At 46.0% G+C, this 19323-nt stretch overlaps 2 protein-coding genes across 2 annotated transcripts; one reads left to right on the top strand and one right to left on the bottom strand.

Annotated features, from left to right (window-relative positions):
• Positions 1-278: 278 nt before the first annotated feature.
• Positions 279-8382, bottom strand: Elp5 (elongator acetyltransferase complex subunit 5). The gene is made up of 8 exons (XM_051180202.1): positions 8322-8382; positions 8095-8155; positions 7926-8006; positions 5663-5883; positions 3242-3423; positions 1707-1802; positions 1078-1178; positions 279-515 (listed from the first exon to the last, which is right to left on the bottom strand). Exons 1-8 carry the CDS (start codon positions 8365-8367, stop codon positions 401-403), a joined length of 903 nt encoding a protein of 300 aa, XP_051036159.1. The 5' UTR covers positions 8368-8382; the 3' UTR covers positions 279-400.
• A 1155-nt stretch (positions 8383-9537) lies between these two features.
• On the top strand, positions 9538-18425 carry Ctdnep1 (CTD nuclear envelope phosphatase 1). The gene is made up of 8 exons (XM_051180195.1): positions 9538-9681; positions 12353-12419; positions 12516-12634; positions 12832-12903; positions 16566-16682; positions 16797-16908; positions 17482-17566; positions 17991-18425. The coding sequence occupies exons 1-8, from the start codon at positions 9580-9582 to the stop codon at positions 18049-18051; spliced, it is 735 nt and encodes a 244-aa protein (XP_051036152.1). The 5' UTR covers positions 9538-9579; the 3' UTR covers positions 18052-18425.
• The last annotated feature ends 898 nt before the right edge of the window (positions 18426-19323 follow it).

The raw sequence follows: 19323 nt of genomic DNA, 5'->3' as shown, positions 1-19323 counted from the left end.
GACTCTTTAAATTTCTCACTGAGCACTATTCTGTGTGGCCAATGCTATACAGGTGTGCATGTATAGGTCAAAAGATAGCTTTGTGGAGGGGACCTCTCCTACTTTCCAGTGGGTTCCAGGGATTGAATTCAAGTCACCAGGCTTGTGGCAACTGCCTTTACCTACTGAGCTGTCTCACCAGCCCCTACCCTCAATATATACTTTTCTTCTTTAAGCAGTTACCAAGGAGCTTTTTCAGCTAATATTCATGTGAATCTATTTTATTAGAAATGGGCATGGGAAGAAAGAAGTTCCTTATTATTCTTTTGCTATACACTATGCTTTCACTACACTTTCTGCCCCAATAGGCAGAAACGATGGGATGGTTCTGAGGCACAGTCTTCTTCTCCCCTTTGTCCAGTCAAATGTCTAGGTCATCATCTGGGTCTTCTTCGTCCACGTCATCAAAAGCATCTGGTTCATAGAAGATGTGGCTAGTGGTCTGGCCTGGTCCACGGCGCAGCAGAGCTTGTTGTCTGAGGAAGATGTGAAGATGACGATGAGGGTGGGTGATAGGTAGGACTGGATAGTTCCTTCTAGGTGGCAATGAGGCACTAGGTAACCCATCCTATGTGTGTCATTTTCTTGGTCTAAGTTCAGGAGTAATCAGAGCTGAAGTACCACTAGCCCCTGGAATAGGGACTGCTCTAACAAAACACAAGTCCTTAGCAGCTGGAAGGCAAAGATTCTTCAGTCATGCTTGACACCCACCCACGCACAGGGCACAGAGCAAGAGGCAGTTCATGAGCCCTCGTCAATCAGTCCTTGCCACACCCATACAAGTTGCAGTTTTGGCACTGCTGCTGGAAGGGCCACCTCCCCATCTGGTCTGGCTCAGCTAGGGCCCATGGCTCTATTGAGAGAGTGCAATAAGTCCCTCTGTCATTGTGGGAATTCTGTATAGGTGGGCAGGGAACCACTCCCTAGACTTGTCTCTGGAGGTGGACTTCAGCCCCTATAAAACCTTGAGGTTAATCAATAACCTGTCATCATCCCACCTTCCTGGACCCAGATGCTGAGATCCCAGCCCAACCTTACTTTTCAGAACTGAACTGGAAAGGTAGAGTGAGACTGTCTCTGGCTTCTCTTTCTTTCTTGGATAAGTGAAGGTTAAAGGTCAAATCAGCTGTGGGATCCACCTGCGGGTACAAGTGCTGTTTCTGATCAGTTCTTTTCAACCCCAGACCTCCCAACACCAATATCTCCAGGCTTTTTTTTTTTTTCCCCTTGCAGGACAAGGCTTCTCTGCAGAGCCCTGGCTGTTCTAGAACTAGCTCTGTAGATCAGTCTGGCCTTGAACTCAGAACTCTGCCTGTTTCTACCTTCTGGCATTTCCCTCCCTTTATAGTGGTTTTTGTTTTGTTTTGTTTTGTTTTTTTTTGAGCCTGCCCTACAATTCTGTAGACCAGACTGGCCTTGAACTCAGAGATCCGCCTGCCTCTGCCTCTGCCTCTCCAGTGTTGGGATTAAAGGCATGCACCACTACTGCCCTGCCTGGCTTTGCTGTTGTAGTTTTTACTTTTATGTTCATTGGTATTTTGCCAGCCTATGTTTGCAAGGGCATCAGAAGTGTGCACTGCCAATGCCTGGTTAGCATCTCTACCTCTATTTGTCCTTTTGACAGACTCTTAATTAAGCTCACACTTCGCTCTGCCTCTTTTAGATACCTGGGTTGTGTGAGGATCTGGGTGTAGCTCAGAGTGGAGGGGAAGCTTCTCATGGAGATTCAGGCTGAAGTCAGGAAGAATGGAGAAACACCAAGTCTAGGGAAGAAAAAAAAAATCCCTCATTTATTTGGTGTAAGACAGCCTCCTTAATTGGTTAAGTTAATGACTCTTGCTTTCTGGAGACAAGATCTCCCTAGCCCTGGTTGTCCTGGAACTTACTATGTAGCCCAGGTGAGCCTCAGACTCAAGAGATCTGCCTGCCTCTGCCTTCCAAATGCTGGGATAAAAGAGGTGTGCCACCACATCTGAATAGTTTATAAGCACTTGAGTTGTGCAACCCTGAGTTCAAATTCTGTGTATTTCACTTGGTGTTTATTACTTAGGTAAGTGACTTAAATTTTAACATCCCTGGATTTTGTTTTCCAGTCTGAAAAGCAAGGATAAAACAATTACTTCACAGGGTCATAGGGTAGCTGTGAAGACTGAATGAGTAAAACAACAGAAAACCCAGGGATGGCAGTGTGTGAGCATATTTAAGGACCACAAAATATAAACACAGGTTGGGCATTGGTGGTGCACGCCTTTAGTCCCAGCCTCAGGAGGCAGAGGCATGTGGATCTCTGTGACTTCAAGGCCAGCCTGGCCTACAGAGTGAGTTCCAGGACAGGCTCCAAAGCAATACAAAGAAATCCTGCCTCAAAACACCAAAAACTAATAACCAAAAATACAGGATGCTAGGCATGGTGGTACATGTCTTTAACCTTAGAACTTCAGAGGCAAAGGCAGGTGGATCTCTGTAGGTTCCAAGTTAACCTAGCCTTAAAAATAAATAACAAATAAAGAAGTAAGCAGATAGATTAATAAAGATCAAGTTCCAGGCTAGGAAGGGCTACACAGTGAGACCTCTTCTCAAACAGAGTGAAACAAACAAACCATCAACAACACGGAAGTAATTAGATCAGCTTTCTCTTTTTTTTTCCTGAGACAGACTCTCATGTGTCATATAGACCAGGCTGTCCCTGAGCTTACTAGGTACTTTAACTCCCTATTCTCCTGCTTCTACCCTACAAATAAACATCAGTTTTTACTGCTCTTCCCATCATGCTTCCTGTCCTGGCTAGTTTTACGTCAGTTTGATATTGAGAAAATTCTTCTGACTGATCCAGTTTATAGGGTATTTTCTTAATTAGTGATTGACGGGGGGGGGGGGGGGGGGAGCCCAGATCGCTGTGGTGGGATCCCTTGTGAGCTGGTGGTCTTGGGTGCTATATGCAGGGTGAATAAGCCAGTAAGCAGCTCTCCTCCATGGTTTCTTCGTCGGCTCCTGCCCCCAGGTTCTTTGCCGTTTTGAGTTCCTTGGCCTGGATTCCTTTCAATGAGGGACTAAAACATGGAAGTATGAGCCAAATAAATCCTTTCCTCCCCAACTTGCTTTTGTTCATGGCATTTCATAGCAGCAATAGAAACCCTGACTAAGGCACTCACTGGTCCTTCTCTGACCCTAATCCCCAGCCTTCTCTCTTGCCTTTCCTGACCTGGTAAGTTGCACGCTGTTGGGGCCTTCGATAGAGGATGGAGGCTGAAGTCTGGGCCATGTCACCACTCACAGTCACCTCTGTGTGAGCAAGGGTGTTCAGTGCTCCCATGGGGCCGGGACCATGAAGCTCCTCATGCAGTAGGCCCAGGACACGTACCTGTTCTACTGGGGAGTTAGGACCTGGATAGGGACATGAAAGACACAAGGTAGCATTTAGGTGAGGCATTGGGAGTACACAGTGAAGAGAAAAAAGGAGAGGCCAACATCATAGCATATTGGACCTACCTTGGCCAGTCTTACTACTTCCCCATACTGCTCACATCTGGTCAGGGGACCACTATCTTTCAGCATGACATGAGCACTTTTAGCATGTGTCTACAAATTTTGCAGCCTCATCAATTACTGAACTGCTTGTATGCTGTGGATATTAGGTAGTGTGTTCCTTTCTGGGAATATCAACAATGTGATATACTGTATCGAACACTTTGGCACATTTTGTTTTTTTATATTTATTTTGTGGGTGTTTACATATGCGTGTTATGTTCCATGGTGTGCATGTGCCATAGATGCTTGTGGAGATGAGAGGTTAACTTCTTCTAACACGTGGTACTCAGGCGTTGAATAAAGGTCCTCAGACTTTGTGGCAAGCACCTTTACCCACTAAGCTGCTTGCTGGCTGGCCCAAACTGGCACATTTATTTATTTATTCATTCACTTATTTCTGAGTCAAGGTCTCACTAGATAAGGTTGGCTGGCATGGATCTCAATAAATAGATCAGACCGGTCTTGAACTCTTAAGAAATTGGCTTGCCTCTGCTAGGATTAAAGGTATGTCTTTCCACAGCCAGCTCTAATTTTTAAAAAATGGCTTATTTTTATTGATATGTATGGGTGTTGAGAGGCCAGAAGAGGGTGTTGAGCATCATTTCCAGCCACATTTATTTTTTTGTATCTTTTAAGAGACCAAACTTCTAGAAGGCAATGACCTAGTTATAAGGTCAGTTCTTATTTCTCCATTATTTGAAACTGTACCTGACATTGCACTGTATTTATAATTGTAAAAAAATTGAACGAGAGGCTAGAGATATAACTCAGTTACTAAGATTCATGGCTGGCATAAAAGAAGCTATAGATTAGCAGGTTATACACTGTGCATGGTGGTACAGGCCTATACTTAGTCTTAGGAGGCAAAGGGGATCAGAAGCTCAAGGTTGATCTAACCTCTCAACCCAGCCGGGTCCTGATTATCTTTCTGGGATATAGCTGAACTGAGACCATTACAGAAAATCATAACTAACCAAAGTACAGAGAACAAATGACTGTATAATGCCTATCCCCAACTGATATATCTACAACACAACTCCTGAACCTAAGGCTCAGGGATCACCTTGAAAGAGGGTTAGAAAGATTATAAGAGCCAGAAGAAAAGGAAGCTTGCTCTGAGATTTTTTTTTTTCCTTTTGAAAGATTTATGTATTCCTGTATTTATATGGAGTGCTCTTGTCTTCATGCACACCAGCAGAGGGCACCAGATCTCATTACAGAGGGTTGTGAGCCACCATGTGGTTTCTAGGAACTGAACTCAGGACTTCTGGAAGAGCAGCCAGTGCTCTAAACTGCAGAGCCATCTCTTTCATTTCCTAGCAATGTCAGAGAAGCCATACCCACTAAGCCTCACTAACACGGCTCCTAAACAAGACCCACACAAGGGAAATACCAACAGACATGCTAACATGGAAGGGGAAACCCCCACAGGACCTCAACACTAGGCAGAGAACCACAGGCAACTCAGGAATGCTGAGAGTGGGAGAAACTGTCTTCCTGAGGGAACAGCCCCCCAATTTGGACACAATACCAAGTGGTTAGCCTTGAAATCATAACATTCTACAAAATAGGAACATATCTATGTAACAATAATTATCTTTAAAAGCATTCTAGTAATAATAATAATAAAAGAAAAAAAGAAAAGAAACTGTTGCTACACATGGTGGCACACGCCTTTAATCCCAGCATTTAGGAGTCAGAGGCAGGCGGATCTTTGAGTTTCAAGCCAGCCTGGTCTACAGAGCGAGTTCCACAAAGGATTCAAAGTTGCAGAGAAACCCTTTCTCAAAAAACAAAACAAAACAACAACAAAATTAAAACAAAATCCTTATACCTCTTTCTTTTCTCTCTCTCTCTCTTTTTTTTTGAATACTGGGATTAAAGTATGTTCAACCCTGTCCAGCTAGACACACAGTCTTAAAACAACAAATCTCCAACAACCAACACCCTACCCCTCAGTTCTCCCCAAAAGGTTAAGGAGATGGTAGGTTATCAGACTGGAGATTCCTGATGCCTCTTCTTGGTGTGGAAAAGAAGGGGCAACACCCTCTGGCAGGAGGAGCTATGTAAGGGTAAATAGCAGGAGGAAGCTCACCTGGGGAGACGGTTTGCTGGGTCAGGGCATGCAGGGTTTGACAGAGTGTAACACAGGGAAGATGAAACAACAGCCAGCTGAGAGAATCAAGAGCAATGGTGACAGGGCCCGGATTTGTCCTTCTGCACAAGGCTCTCAAGGTTCCTAGAAGTCCTTCAGGGTTAGCTCCACCAGGTTTTGACCAGTTAAGAGGGTCTTTAAAGAGGTCATGGTAAATCAGGCTATAAAGGGAAAACAGAAGATTCGTTACAACCTTGGACTTCTTCCTTATTTTTTGTTTTGTTTTGGACAGGGCTTCTGTATGTAGTCCTGGCTGCCCTAAAACTTGCTCTGTAGACCAGGCTCGCCTCAAACTCACAGAGATCCACCTGCCTCTGACTAGTGTGAGTGGTGGGATTACAGGTGTGTACCGCTACCATCCACCTCTTCCTGATTTTTAGACTCCCTTTTCCCAGATAATTACTGGCCAGGCACACAGAAACCCTGTCTTGAAAAACCAAACCAAAGAACAAAAACAATAACAAAAACCCAAAAACACACCCAAACAAACAAAACAAAACCAAAAAATCCTACCAAACTAGGCATGTTGCAAACCTGTAATCCTAGCACTCAAAAGGCAGAGACAGGTGAGCTCAAGATCTGCCTGGTATATTTAAAGTTCCAGGCCAGCCAGGGATATGTAGTGGGACCCTGTCTCAAAAAACAAGGCAAAACCCACACAACAAAACAAACAAAACATCCCTGTCCTGTAGATACTGCCATCCACAGGGCTCTGTCATTTCTTACCACTGCTTTCTGAGATTGACGAGAGCAGGCAGGCACCAAGCTTGTCTCATCCATTATTCTATAACCAGGGTAGCATAGCTCCTGGTTTTTGGTACTCAATACAGATTGACCTAGGGAGTGAACCTGGATACTGCACTAACCTTCCTAACTAGTCTCCACCTCCAGACCGACTTGTTTTGTTACATTCTCTACATGGTAATCAATGGACTAGGGGGTTGATTAGATGGCTCAAGTTAAGAGCACTAGCTGCTTTTCCAGAGGACCAGATTCAATTCCCAGCACTCACATACCAACTCACAACTGTCTCTAACTCCTGTTTCAGGGGGTCCAAAATCCTCACACAGACAAATACAGGCAAAATATCAATATACACAAAATACAAATAAGTAGATTAAAAAAAAAAAAGAATGCTGCTTTAAAGCAGAGTTTTTTCCATCCTGTTTGTGACTTATTTGTGGCACATGTCTTTAATTCCAGTACTTAGTAGGCAGAGGCAGGTAGATTTAAAAAGAAAAATCCAAAATAAATTTTAAAGTCAATATTCTTTTTTAGCATATGATCATGAAAGCAGCCCGAGGGTGCAATCACTTAAAGAACTCCGTAATTATCTGTGTCTATTAAAGTGAGATTTTATTTGTTTTACATTTATTATTTATTTAGATAGAGGGTCTCACTATGTAGACCTTACTGGTTTGGAACACACTATGAAGACAGGGCTGGCTTCAAACACACAAAGCTCTGCCTGTATCTGTCTTCTGGATGATGGAATTATAGGTGGTATTACCACAGTGGCCTTATATTAAAGACATATTATAATTAGGTGTGGTTTGTAACATAATCATAGCACACTGGAGAGTGAGACAGGATTGAGGAGAGTTGGAGGTTATTGTGGGCAACACAGTGAGTTTCAAGGCAGCCTAGGCCACATAATGAGATCACATTTATTTATTTATTTTTAAATTAGCAAATGTCCTTTTCTGAGGAAGAAAAACAAAACAAAAAGGAAAACAGTTCTGTTCAAAGGTTAATTTAGCCGATTACACTTTGGAGTTAGTATGCTTTTATCTCGTGTTTTCAATTCAGTTCTAGCGCCTATAGTCCTGGGCATTATAAGGCCCCGAACAAAGCAATTCCAAGGACATTGTGAAAGATGATGGCATCACCTAAAGGAGAAGTTGTAGTTTCTTATTAACTTGCAAACATTAAAGCCAGAATGCTCACGTACAGGGAAATATCTGTACAGTCCACTGCTCTCTTTTGTTTAGTGGGCAACAGCCTCGTGTTCCTTTCCATGACGGTTGTGTCCCTTTGTCTCCAGCTGGAGCTAAAGTCTCCAGAACCCTGCTAGTCTTGTTTGTAATTTCCACTGTTCCAAGTCATACAATCCCATTTTCACACAGGAGATCCTGTGCTCCCGTTGAAAAGACGCCGCTTATCAACTGTGGCCCGAATGAAACTCGTTCTAATTTATACTTACCGGCTGTTGGTATCAGAGCCAAAACCTTCGCGAAACTCCTCTTCACTCACTTCACAGCCCAGAACGTGGATCTGCTCCCCACTAAAGTAGAGATGATGGGAATATGTTCAAAAGTGGGGACAGCAGCTCCCTTCCCAGAGTGACCAGGGGAAGCCGTGACATAACTCACCGAAGTGCAGAATTCTTGATAAGAGCCTTTAGGAGACTACGGCCCTCGCACTCCACGGAATCTGTGAGAGCCAAGCAGGGGTGAGTCCGACAGAGACCTTAGGCCTCTGACCTCAGAATCCACCGCGACTTCCGCCCCTAGCCAGGTATCCCCGGCGGATACCCCGGCCCTCACACTTCCTCCCCTTCAGCCAGGTCCGAGGCTCCCCGCGTGCCTCCATTGCTTACCTCGAAGAAGCACCAAGCCACCGATGGCCAACAGCGAGTCCAGCATCTCGGACGCCTTCTGATGTCGTCATGTCCAAGGAGGCGGGGCACTTGCGATTGCTTCCACCATTAAAAGCCCGCAAAGTCTGGAACGAGGGGGGGGGTCTATTTTTTTTCTTTCTATGTTCAGTGTTCCCAGGGGGTCACTCGGAGAGGCCGCTCCAGAACCTCTGTACGCAGTCGTAGAAATGACATCCTCAGTTTGTTCTTGGACTACGACAAGGGCGAGACGGGCCGTTGGAACTGTTGTCAGTGGGATGGGAATAGCGGTCGCACGAGCCCCACTCCCCAGAGGGGCCGAACCTGGGAATACATGACGTCACTCAGCCCCGCCCACACCGCTGAGGCTTCGCTCCAGGTCCCGCCCAGCAGTAACCTTGCGCGCGTGCGCAACGCTGCATCCCAGTTCAGGGCTCCCTGCTTTCCTTAACTCTACCCTCCCTCATTAGAACCAGTTGAGGGAACATCAATCCCAGGGAAGTGAATACACGTCACTACCGGAAGTACTGTCAGAGGGGAAGAGGAGGAGGGAAGGCAGGAGGAGGGAGCCCTTTGGGCGGTAAAATGGCGCCTGTCAGAGTGGGAAGCCCAGCTGCAGGGGCTGCAGCACCGCTCCTTAGCGGCTAAGAGACCCCGACCTCGGGGAGGGGGAGGCCACTCCGGCCCAGCGCTCCGCGCCCTTCGGCTCCCCCTCCCCCTCCTTCCCTGTTCCTGCGTTCACTGGCCCCAAGAGTCGTCGTGGCCCTTCGCGCGCCGCTGCCCCCGCCCGCCCCCTTCCCGGGGCAGACCCCTAGCGCGCCTGCGCAGAGGGCCACCCTTCGCTTCCCCCTTCCCCTCCCATCTCCCTCCCTCCCTTCTCCCTTACCCCCTCCCCCATTGCCCCCTCCCCCAATTCTCCATCCCCTTCCCTCCTGGTCTCAGAGGACCCCGTCCTAGCCCGACCCGTCTCGGCCTGCAGCCCACGCGAAGCCGTCGGTGCCGCTTCCCGCTCATGTGGGCCCCTGCGGGCTGCCCACGCCAGTCCCCCAGCTCCGGGTTCCGCTGGGCTTTCCCTTCGCTGGGGGTGGCTTTCTGAGCCACCCGCTCCGTGCCCATCTCTGCAGCCTCTCCTGCCGCTCGGGGCCCCCGTTCCCCCTCCCGGCGGCGGGGGGCTGCCCCCGGGGGGCTGGCGGAGCTGGGCCGCGGGGGCCCCGGGGCCGGCGGTGCCGGGGTCATCGGGATGATGCGGACGCAGTGTCTGCTGGGGCTGCGCACGTTCGTGGCCTTCGCCGCCAAGCTCTGGAGCTTCTTTATTTACCTTTTGCGGAGGCAGATCCGCACGGTGAGTTGGTATGGGGGCTGGCAGTGGTGGGGACCTCTGTCCGCGGTGCTCATGGAATTTTGGATAGCGTTGGGCCTCTGTTTTGGGCCTAGGAAGGGAGCCTTGGCCAGAGCTTTACCCGCTGGACAAGTAGGACACCTTTAAGCAGGGTTTAGATCCTTATAGAAGAACCAAGATCTGTAGTGATTTCGGTTTCTTTTTTAATCTACCTAGATAGGATAGGATTTGGCAGCTCTTGGGGTCTAGAATGGTGCACTTCTTAAGGAAGCTGAAGTTGTTGCTAAAGAAAGCAAGAGTCTGGCGACACCTGTTTGCTGGTAGCCAGACTGTTGATGTGGGCTCTGGAAAGACCCTGCTGTTGAAAGCCAGGCTCCTTTGTCAGTGGGGTGTGTATGTAGGAGGGCATATGTGTAGCAGGGATTGAAACTTGGAAGGAGCTCCTCCAAAAAGGCTCTGGAAATATGTAGCGTTTGTAGTGTTGAGACCCTGGGACTGAAAACGATGCTTTTATAATGGGCAGCACATTAAAGTTGGGTGTCTTATTAGAAGACATGCCTGTTAGCTGTAAGCTTGCATCTGAAGGTGGGCATGTTTCTCCAGGAGACTGTAGCAGTTAGGAAGAGATACCTGAAGTGTAGAGACTGTTTGGATGAACCCAAGCATCTCTGGGTTCTGTCTCTCAAGCATTTCTCCAAGGTAAAATTTATTTCCGCTAACATCACTTGATGAATGTGCCCTTATGTTTTCATCACCTCTGGGACAAGTCTCCTAAATGAGTGAGCTGAGTGTAATCTTTGGCAGCCTAGGTCAAGAGCCTTCCCAGAAAGACTGGTGGTACTGGCAGTAGACTTGACTGATTTGAGAGAATACCTTGGACTTGCACTCATTCTCTAGCAGTCCGTTCTATTTCTTCCACTTCCTGGTTCAGGGTGAGGATTATTTTGGGTGGTGGTAGTGGTGGTTGTAAGCAGATCTAGTCTCCTAAGAGTGGTATGATGCACGAAAGAGTTGGTGTGTGCAAAACTGACACAATGTGGGCCTAACTCCTGTGATTTTATGTGTTGATGTCTGCTCATCCTTTCATTCTGAGCTTGTCCTGAGAATCTGCCCTGTTCTAACAGATTTTTTTTTTTTTTTTTTTTTTTTTTTTGAGTGCAGGGAGTAGTGCTCTAGTCCATGTATTAGACGATTAGTTACTTCCTAAATTGCTCTCCTGTACATCACTGACCCCACAGCCTTTTGTCCTCCCTTCCCTTCCAGTCTGCTTTCTTCCCCACGCCCTTTCTGGCTGATACTTAGAGCATTCCCTACATGCCCAGCATGTGCAACCCGAGATAGCCGGGCAGGACACCCGAGCTGTTTCAGCCCTCATCACAGGCTCAGGGAGAAAAGAAGGGCAGATGCCTTGGGATTAAAGAAGAGAGGGCCTTTTGGTTTTCAAGTAAGGAGTGTGTGGCTTAGGGCCTAGGGATGGACTGAGAGCATTTGTATGTTAGAAGAAAAGAGCAGAGGAGGGAATTGCCAGACTTTGCATAGAAGCTCTGGGGATTAGGAAATAGTTTCTAGAGAAGCCTTGGAAAAGCAGAGCTGGAAAGCTTGAGTGATGATGTCCTTGTCCCTTTTCACCTTTCTCTCACAGTCCTTGCTTCACTTTGGCCTTCTGTATGTCCTGTCAGGTGTAGTAGGACTGTACAGTAGGACATTACAATGTTCTCTACACTGCCCTGGGCAGACATTCACTACAACTTGTGACTTGGCTAGTAGAAACAGAAGTGGACAGGTGTCTGGTTAAAATAGTCCTGATGGCCCCTAGCCAGAGGAACTTAGCTGACCTGACAACCCCTGGATTCCCTATCTACTGTTCCCCTCAGTGATCCAAGGACTTCCTTTCCTCACTCCTGGTCTCTGCCCACTAAGAGTCTGAGGTTCTTGGTTCCCAACAAGAGAGAACAGGAGTGGCCCTAAAAAAATCCTTGAGGTGAAGGTGGGGAACCTGTGTGTTTTCTTTGTTCAGTGCAGCAGGATATATTAAGAGGGCATATTCTATTAGCTAATTATCCTTGCTACAGTTTTTGTTTTTGTTTTTTGTTGTTGTTGCTGTTTTTTGAGAAGGGTTTCTCTGTGTAGCTTTGGAGCCTATCCTGGAACTTTTCTCTGTAGACCAGGGTGGCCTCGAACTGACAGAGATCTGCCTGCCTCTGCCTTCCAAGTGTTGGGATTAAAGGTGTGCACCACTGCCACCTGGCATCCTTTCGATGGTTTTTAACATTGGAAACATTATTGAGAGGAAATTCGTGTTCTCATGGAGTTTTTGTTTTAGCTTTAATAATAAGACTAGCTGTACAACCCGAGACATGAATGTATTTACTCTTTGTTGCCTATCTCACCACCCATTAAACAAGGATAATTATAGTATTACTTGAATTTTTATTATTATTATTATTATTATTATTTTTTAATGGTGCTGGCCATTGAACCTAGAGTCTCTTGCATGTTAGACAAGTGTTCTATCATTGAATGTTACTCTGTCTCCCTATTAGGATTATACATTAGGGCCTGAATCTTACATATAGTACCCAGCATGTGGTAAATGTTCAGTATTTGCTATTATTACTGTCAGGAAAGATTTCCTTATAAAGGGTTCTGATTTCCTTTCTCTTGCTGTTTTTAGGTAATTCAGTATCAGACTGTTCGATATGATGTCCTCCCCTTATCTCCTCTGTCCCGGAATCGACTAGGTGAGTATGTTGGATGGGAAGACTACCCACAGGTGAAAAAAGACTCCAGCTTTGGGCTGGAGGTCATCGGTGTTGTTTCTTCCCATTGTGGTTCAGCCCAGGTGAAGAAGAAGATCCTGGTGCTGGATCTGGATGAGACACTTATTCACTCTCACCATGATGGGGTCCTGAGGCCTACAGTGAGGCCTGGAACACCTCCCGATTTCATCCTCAAGGTATGTGGAAATTATGAATAGTTACATCTCTTACTGTGTCCACATATAAACTCTTTCCCAGTCTTAAGGGTTAGGGCTTGTCAAGACCTGGCACCAGCATCAGCCAGAAGAAGAGGAGCAGGCGGTGGGCACAGGGGCAAGGTCATTGTGGTGGTGCTCAGGACTCCCTCATCTTTTTTTTACCTGTTCCTTCACAGGTGGTAATAGACAAACATCCTGTCCGGTTTTTTGTACATAAGAGACCACATGTGGATTTCTTCTTAGAAGTGGTAAGTGTGCATGAGCTGATGGAAAAATGGTGGTAGGGTTAGGATCTTCCGGCGATTTGGAGGAAGGGTGAGAAGTTTTGGTGTGGTGATCAGGGTTCTCTAGAGGAACAGAACCAATAGAATATAAATATATAGATATATATTATTCAGCTTTCAATAAAATAGTAATGAGTTGTCTCATACTAAGACAACTAAGAGGCTAAAACCTGATAGATGCTCAGTACTTGAGGCTGGAGCAGTCCCACAGTATTGGTCTTCTACTGGAGAGGCTGACAATTTGATAGTTACTCGGTCAATGAGACTGGTATTTCAACAGTTCCGGTCTGGTGCTGAAAAATTAGGAGGTTCCTTAGTTGATGATAGATGCTTAAAAATGCTGGTTGTGACATTAGTGAAGGAAGCAGCTGCAGCAGCAGGGTGAATCAACAATGGCAAGGGGGAAGGTCAAATGAGCAAAAGACAAATAACCTTCCTTCTACCGTGCTTTTTCCCCTGGTCAGCTACCAGAAGGTTCTACCAACTCTCATGGAGGGTCTTCCCATATCACTTAAAGCAATTAGGGCAATTCTTCAATTGAGTGCTCTATTTGGTGGTTGTAACCTGTGGCAAGTTGACATTAAAACCAAACATCACAGTCCATCCCTTATCACTTGACAAAATGACATGTCAGTTTAAAAACCATACTCTTGTGTGGCAAAGATGGGTAGTGGTGGATAGTACTTGTTTCTCTTTCAGAGGGCCACATTAGGTGGTTCACAACCACTTGTAACTCCAGCTCCGGGATCTGATGCCTGTAGCCTTCATGGGCACCTGTACACACATGTACTTATCCACACCTACATGAACATATTTTGAAAAAGAAAAAAAATATGCAAATAAGTCTTAAAAACCATTAACTTTATTCCCCTAAGTCTCATATTTATTTGATAATATAAACTATAACTTTAAAAGTCCCACAGTCTTTAGTAGGGCATTGGTGGAACATGCCTCTAATCCCAGTACTCAGGAGGCAGAGGCAGGCAGATCTCTGTGAGTTCGAGGCCAGCCTGGTCTACAGAGCTAGTTCCAGGACAGGCTCCAAAGCCATACAGAGAAATACGCTATCTAGAAAAAAAAAAGTTCTACAGTCTTTAAAAAATTCAAACACGTAAAAGTTCAAAGTCTCAGTAGGGCGATAGTGGCTCATGTCTGTAATCCCAGCACTCAGGAGACGGAGGCAGGTGGATCTCTGTGAGTTCAAGGCCAGCCTGGTCTACAAAGCAAGTTCCAGGTCAGCCAGAGCTGTTACACAGAGAAACCCTGTCCCAGAAAAAAAAAAAGAGAGAAAAGAAAAAACAATTCTTTGAGGGCTTTATTTACATGTATGGATGGTAGACAGCCATAATTTGATACAAATTACTGTTCATCCATTTGGCTCTCTTTAAAAAAAAAAAAAATCAAAGTCTCTTTAAATATTCAGTCTCTTAATTGTATTAACTCTGGCTTCCTGTAAAATCAAAAACAAGTTACTTTTTAACCCCCTGAGATGGAGTTTCTCTAGCTGACCTAGAACTCACTTTGTAGACCAGGATGGCCTCCAACTCAGAGATCTGCCTGTCTCTAACCAATTCTAACCAATTCCTCCACTCCTTAACCTCTCATCCCCACTTGGATTAAGGGCATGTGCCAGCATCGCCTGGCACAAGTTACTTTCTTATTATAAGAGGGAAGAACCAGGGTTACAATCATATCATAGCAAAACCAACATCCAGTAGTGTAAATCAAATCTTACAGCTCAGTGTCTGACATTTGGGACTCACTTCACAGTCTCCAGGGCTCCACGAGCTTGGGCAGCCTAACTTCTCTAGTTTTGCCGTCAGTAGCACACACAGCTTGTCTCATAGGCACAGGCCAACTCTGCTTCACATCTGCTTGGTTTCCCGTGATCATCCCATGGTCCTGGCATATACAATATGCTAGGGTCTATGCTGCAACTGAGGTTGCACTTTCACCAATTAATTGTCTCTTAGCCCGTTCAGGAACTCTGACTCTGTCCCATGGTACGAAGCCTTAGGTTCACTTCATGACCTTTTAGTTCTTGGGTTTCCTGGCCTTTCACAGTGCCAAACCTCAACTTTTCTCCATGATCCCTTTAATTCTGTAGCATCCTTCTGCCAAAACCTGTAGTAAGGTGTGGACTTTGAAACACATACCAAGTTTGGCTGCCAGCTTTAGAGGCGGCCTTAATCAGACCATAATTTCTGTGTGCCAGCCCTGAGTAAATAACTTTAGAAGATTTCACCTCTGTGCGCTGGTCTCTTCTTCACAACTGATAATTCAGCCTTAGCTAACCAGCATCCATTGTCCCATTAAAGCACAGGTTTCTCTTCCACAGACTGTGGTTGTTTTAGACAGGATCTCTATGTACTTCTGGCTGTCCTGGAACTTGATCTGTAGACCAGGCTGGCTTTAAACTCACAGAGTTTCTCCTGCCTCTGTGAGGTGTGTACCAGCCATGCCTGGCTTTGGTCCCTAGAGCCTTCTTTTTAAAATGAGTTGTTTTATTTTTACTTTGTGCATATATGTGAGTACCTGCATGTATGTCTGTGTACGACATGCATTCCTGGTACCCACGGAGGCCTGGTGCTGGAGCACCTAGAAGTTGCAGGCAGTTACTCATGAGATGCCTGATGTGGGTGCTGTGTCCACAAATTGTGATTCTTAATCCAAGATATTACGTAAACAGCCCTGCTAGTCTTGGTTTCCCTCTGAAACTTTACAGTCCAGCCTTCTATCCTTTGCATAGTTCTCCACATTATATTCTAAGCTCTCTGAAGAACAGCCTGTTAGGCAATAAGCATTCAGTGGCTTCTCCGGCTCCAAAGTTTCACATGATTCCACAGTCCTTCCCCAGATCAACATGGGAAGGTCTGTCACAGCAGATCCCATTTTCTGCTGCAAATTTGTAATAAGGTTCTCTAGAGGAACAGAACTGATAAGATGGCTATGTATTAGAAAAAATTATGAATTCAGTTTATGTTAAAATGGTAATGAGTTGTCTTACACCTGCAAGGCTAAGCACCTAGTAGATGCTGTGTCTTTGTGGTTGGAGAAGTGGACAGCTTGGTAGTTGCACAGTCCACTGAGGATAGTGTTACCCCTGGACAGGTTGTCCTGGGTGGGGTAAGAAAACAGAGCAAGCCATGGAAAGCAAGCAGTAAGCAGCATTCCTGTGTGATCTCTACTTTAGTGCCTCTAGGTTCCTGTCTTGAGTTCCCTCAGTGATGGGGTGTGATCTGGGAGTTATTAGATGAAATAAATTCTTTCCTCCCCAAGTTGGTTTTGGTCAGTGTTTATAGCAACTAGGACCATGGGTGAGGACAGTTTTGTAAGGGGAATCTGTAGGGAAGTAAGGGAATAGCTTTGAGTAGCTTGGGTTCATTTGTTGCAGTGCTATAATTCTGTTCTTTCACAGGCATCTTGCACTTTTGTGTTTATATTTTTGAACCTTGCGGGTGTTTGTTTTCTCAGATACTGAGTTTGGAAGATTGGCAGAGGGTCCAGATACTTTGCATTTTCACAGACTTTGATGTTACTTGAAGGCCAAAGGGCTAGGCTGAAAATCATTATGTTTAAATGATTACTTTGTATGACATCTTTATTCCTCTCCAAACCTCCTTTAGGTAAGCCAGTGGTATGAACTTGTGGTGTTTACAGCAAGCATGGAAATTTATGGCTCTGCTGTGGCAGATAAACTGGACAATAGCAGAAGCATTCTTAAGAGGAGATACTATAGACAGGTAAGGAGCCAGAATCAGGTTTGAAAGAGAGGCAGGTTACCTGGGTCCTGTGTATGGGATGGAAATGGGGATGGGGATAGGTATATGTATGCTACATCAACCTCTGCTTTTCAGCACTGCACTTTGGAGTTGGGCAGCTACATCAAAGACCTCTCTGTGGTTCACAGTGACCTCTCCAGCATTGTGATCCTGGATAACTCCCCCGGGGCTTATAGGAGCCACCCAGGTATGGGGAAGGTGGTGAGTCTGGCAGGACCAGGAAATGGCTCTGATACAGGGCCTCCTTATAGGACCAGGCTAACCTGACCTAACTCTTTGTTTTAGTGGTTCTGGGGATGGAACCCAGGTCTTCACACTAAATCCCAGGCAAAGCACTATGCCATTTAGCTATACCCCTAACTCCTTGAGAGCTTCAATGCCAGGAGCTAGGAGGCAGAAGACCTGGGTTCTAGTCCCAGAGTTTGGATTTCCTACTGTACTACAGATCTGAATTTAAGTTGTTTCTCTATTCCAAATGAGGTACCCACGCTCATGTGTCTGTTTTATAAATGGGACTTCCCGGTCAGATTCACTTCAAGTGAGGCACAGTGGCAGTTTGACCAGAACTCTAGCCTCACACTGTTATGAAGTCTATTGGTAATTCATTTTGACATTTGAAGAGAAATAAGGGTTTTACTTAGGTGGCTGATAACTTTTTGGTGGGTGAGGTATATGGGTTTTTAAGTAATAATATTAAGGAAAACTCACAGGCTCTCTTGAATTCTTCGCCTCTTCTCAACTGTAATTTTACCCACCCTAGACAATGCCATCCCTATCAAATCCTGGTTCAGTGACCCCAGTGACACAGCCCTTCTCAACCTTCTCCCAATGTTGGATGCCCTCAGGTAAGGGAAGTATTCTATAGATACCTTTTGATCTCTGTTTTTCCCTCTTTCTGTGTTAGTTTTGTTTTGTTTTGTTTTTTGAGACAAATTCTACGTAGCCTGTGCTGTCCTGAAACTTGGGACTTCCTGGCTTATCCTCACAAGTGCTAGCTGGGGTCATAGGTGCACCCCCATATCTAACAACACTTGGGTTGCCAAGGAAGAGGTGGGTGGATCTCAAAAGAATTAGAAGAAAAAAAAAGTCTGTCAGAACTTCAGTGTTTGGGACAGGTCTTTTTAACTTCAGAGCTCTGCTTTTAGCTATTTGGCTTCTATCAGATTGGGCCTCCCGCTGTTTGAGTTGCACCTTAAGTCTCCAGTGAGGCTCCATGGTGAGGGTATCGACTGTAAGGAACTCCACCAATGCAAGTTGCTGTCATTCCAGGTTCACTGCTGATGTCCGTTCTGTGCTGAGCCGAAACCTTCACCAACATAGACTCTGGTGACAGCTGCTCCCCCCCCACCTGAGTTGGGTGGGGGGGAAGGGAGGGAGAACTCTTGGGATGCCGTCTGTTGCCCTGTCCAATGTGAGGACTGCCTGGGCAGGGTCTGCCCCTCCTATCCCTCTCTGCCCCTGGAGCCTTGCACTCCACTTACGGAGTTGGATGGACACATGGGCCAGACTGTGAAGCAGCCTCACTCTTCGTGTTCACACTCCATGGAAATGCCAGACCGGGACAAGTGAAGGCCTTGGAGAGCTGAAACTGTCTGGTGGAGAGGCAAGACTGGCCTGAGTGACAGACATGATCCCAGAGGCTGGAAAGAAGCAAAGTCAACTTTGTTGTGATTTGATTTTTTAAAAACTCTTGTATAAAACTGATCTAATTCTTCACTCCTGCTCCAAGGGCTGGGCTGTGGGTGGGAGCCTGGGGTTTTGGGCCACTGGATCTTCCTCAAATTTGTCCTTCCCTTACTTTTCCTAATTTTTTTCTTCCCCCAAACCCCCTGATACCTGTAATCAACTTTCTCTTTTCTTTTAAACCAAGCATTATAACTTTGAAACCAAAGCTGCCATAGGTCCTTCTCTGACGTTTTTGGTAGCGGTGGGAACTTGTTCACATCCACCCTGACCCTGAAACGGAGTGGGGGTGGGGTGGAGATGCTGTTTGGGATGTAGGGAAGTGGGACTCTGTTTAGGGATAAAGTGGTTTGTGTCAACGTAGTTTGGCAGGAAAGGCTCCAGGGATAAGATGGGAGCCCCAGGAATAGTGGAAGAGCAACTTCAGACTAGGACATAGAAGGCTGAAGATGAGAAGCCTGGATCCTTCAAAGGGCATTCACAGCTGGAGAAAGGCAGGGCTTGGTCTGGGAGGTTGACGTGGACAGGCTAAGAGGGCGCTGCCAATGGGCTGTTGGCTCTCCTGCGGTAGGCTTGGGGCGGAACTCTGACACCTCTCAGAGCCGGGTCTACTTTCTGGTACCCGCCACGTGATGCTCCGCCCTTTTTGAGGTCACATGATACTATGTGCCTCTCAAAATGTATTCCTCCGCATTGGCGTAGTCCCCATCTTTTGGACTTTGCAGTTCCTATTGGTTCACTCAACCTCAATACCTAAGCGTTCTGTTCGTGTCTGCAAACACCTTTCCTTTCTGGCCTTATATTGTGGAGTCCACATCTACCTCTTGGGTACTACTTTGTTTTGGTGTCAACGGCCACCTTCAGCGTAGTGACCTGTTTCATGAATAGCTAGACTTGTAATTGTCTGCTTTCCCCTACG

The sequence above is a fragment of the Phodopus roborovskii genome, unplaced genomic scaffold (genome assembly GCF_943737965.1).
Source record: "Phodopus roborovskii unplaced genomic scaffold, PHOROB, whole genome shotgun sequence".
Lineage (NCBI taxonomy): Eukaryota > Metazoa > Chordata > Mammalia > Rodentia > Cricetidae > Phodopus > Phodopus roborovskii.
Note: the sequence above shows the minus strand (reverse complement) of the source record. Positions and strands in the feature narration are given on the sequence as shown.

Coding starts and splice junctions, on each gene's coding strand:
- Ctdnep1 (XM_051180195.1), top strand. CDS start 9,580: ATGATGCGGACGCAGTGTCTGCTGGGGCTGCGCACGTTCGTGGCCTTC. Junction 12,635..12,831: donor CTCCCGATTTCATCCTCAAG/GTATGTGGAAAT, acceptor GTTCCTTCACAG/GTGGTAATAGACAAACATCC. Junction 16,909..17,481: donor GGCTTATAGGAGCCACCCAG/GTATGGGGAAGG, acceptor TACCCACCCTAG/ACAATGCCATCCCTATCAAA.
- Elp5 (XM_051180202.1), bottom strand. CDS start 8,367: ATGCTGGACTCGCTGTTGGCCATCGGTGGCTTGGTGCTTCTTCGAG. Junction 1,803..3,241: donor AACAGCGTGCAACTTACCAG/GTCAGGAAAGGC, acceptor TTTCTTCCCTAG/ACTTGGTGTTTCTCCATTCT. Junction 516..1,077: donor TTCCAGTTCAGTTCTGAAAA/GTAAGGTTGGGC, acceptor CATCTTCCTCAG/ACAACAAGCTCTGCTGCGCC.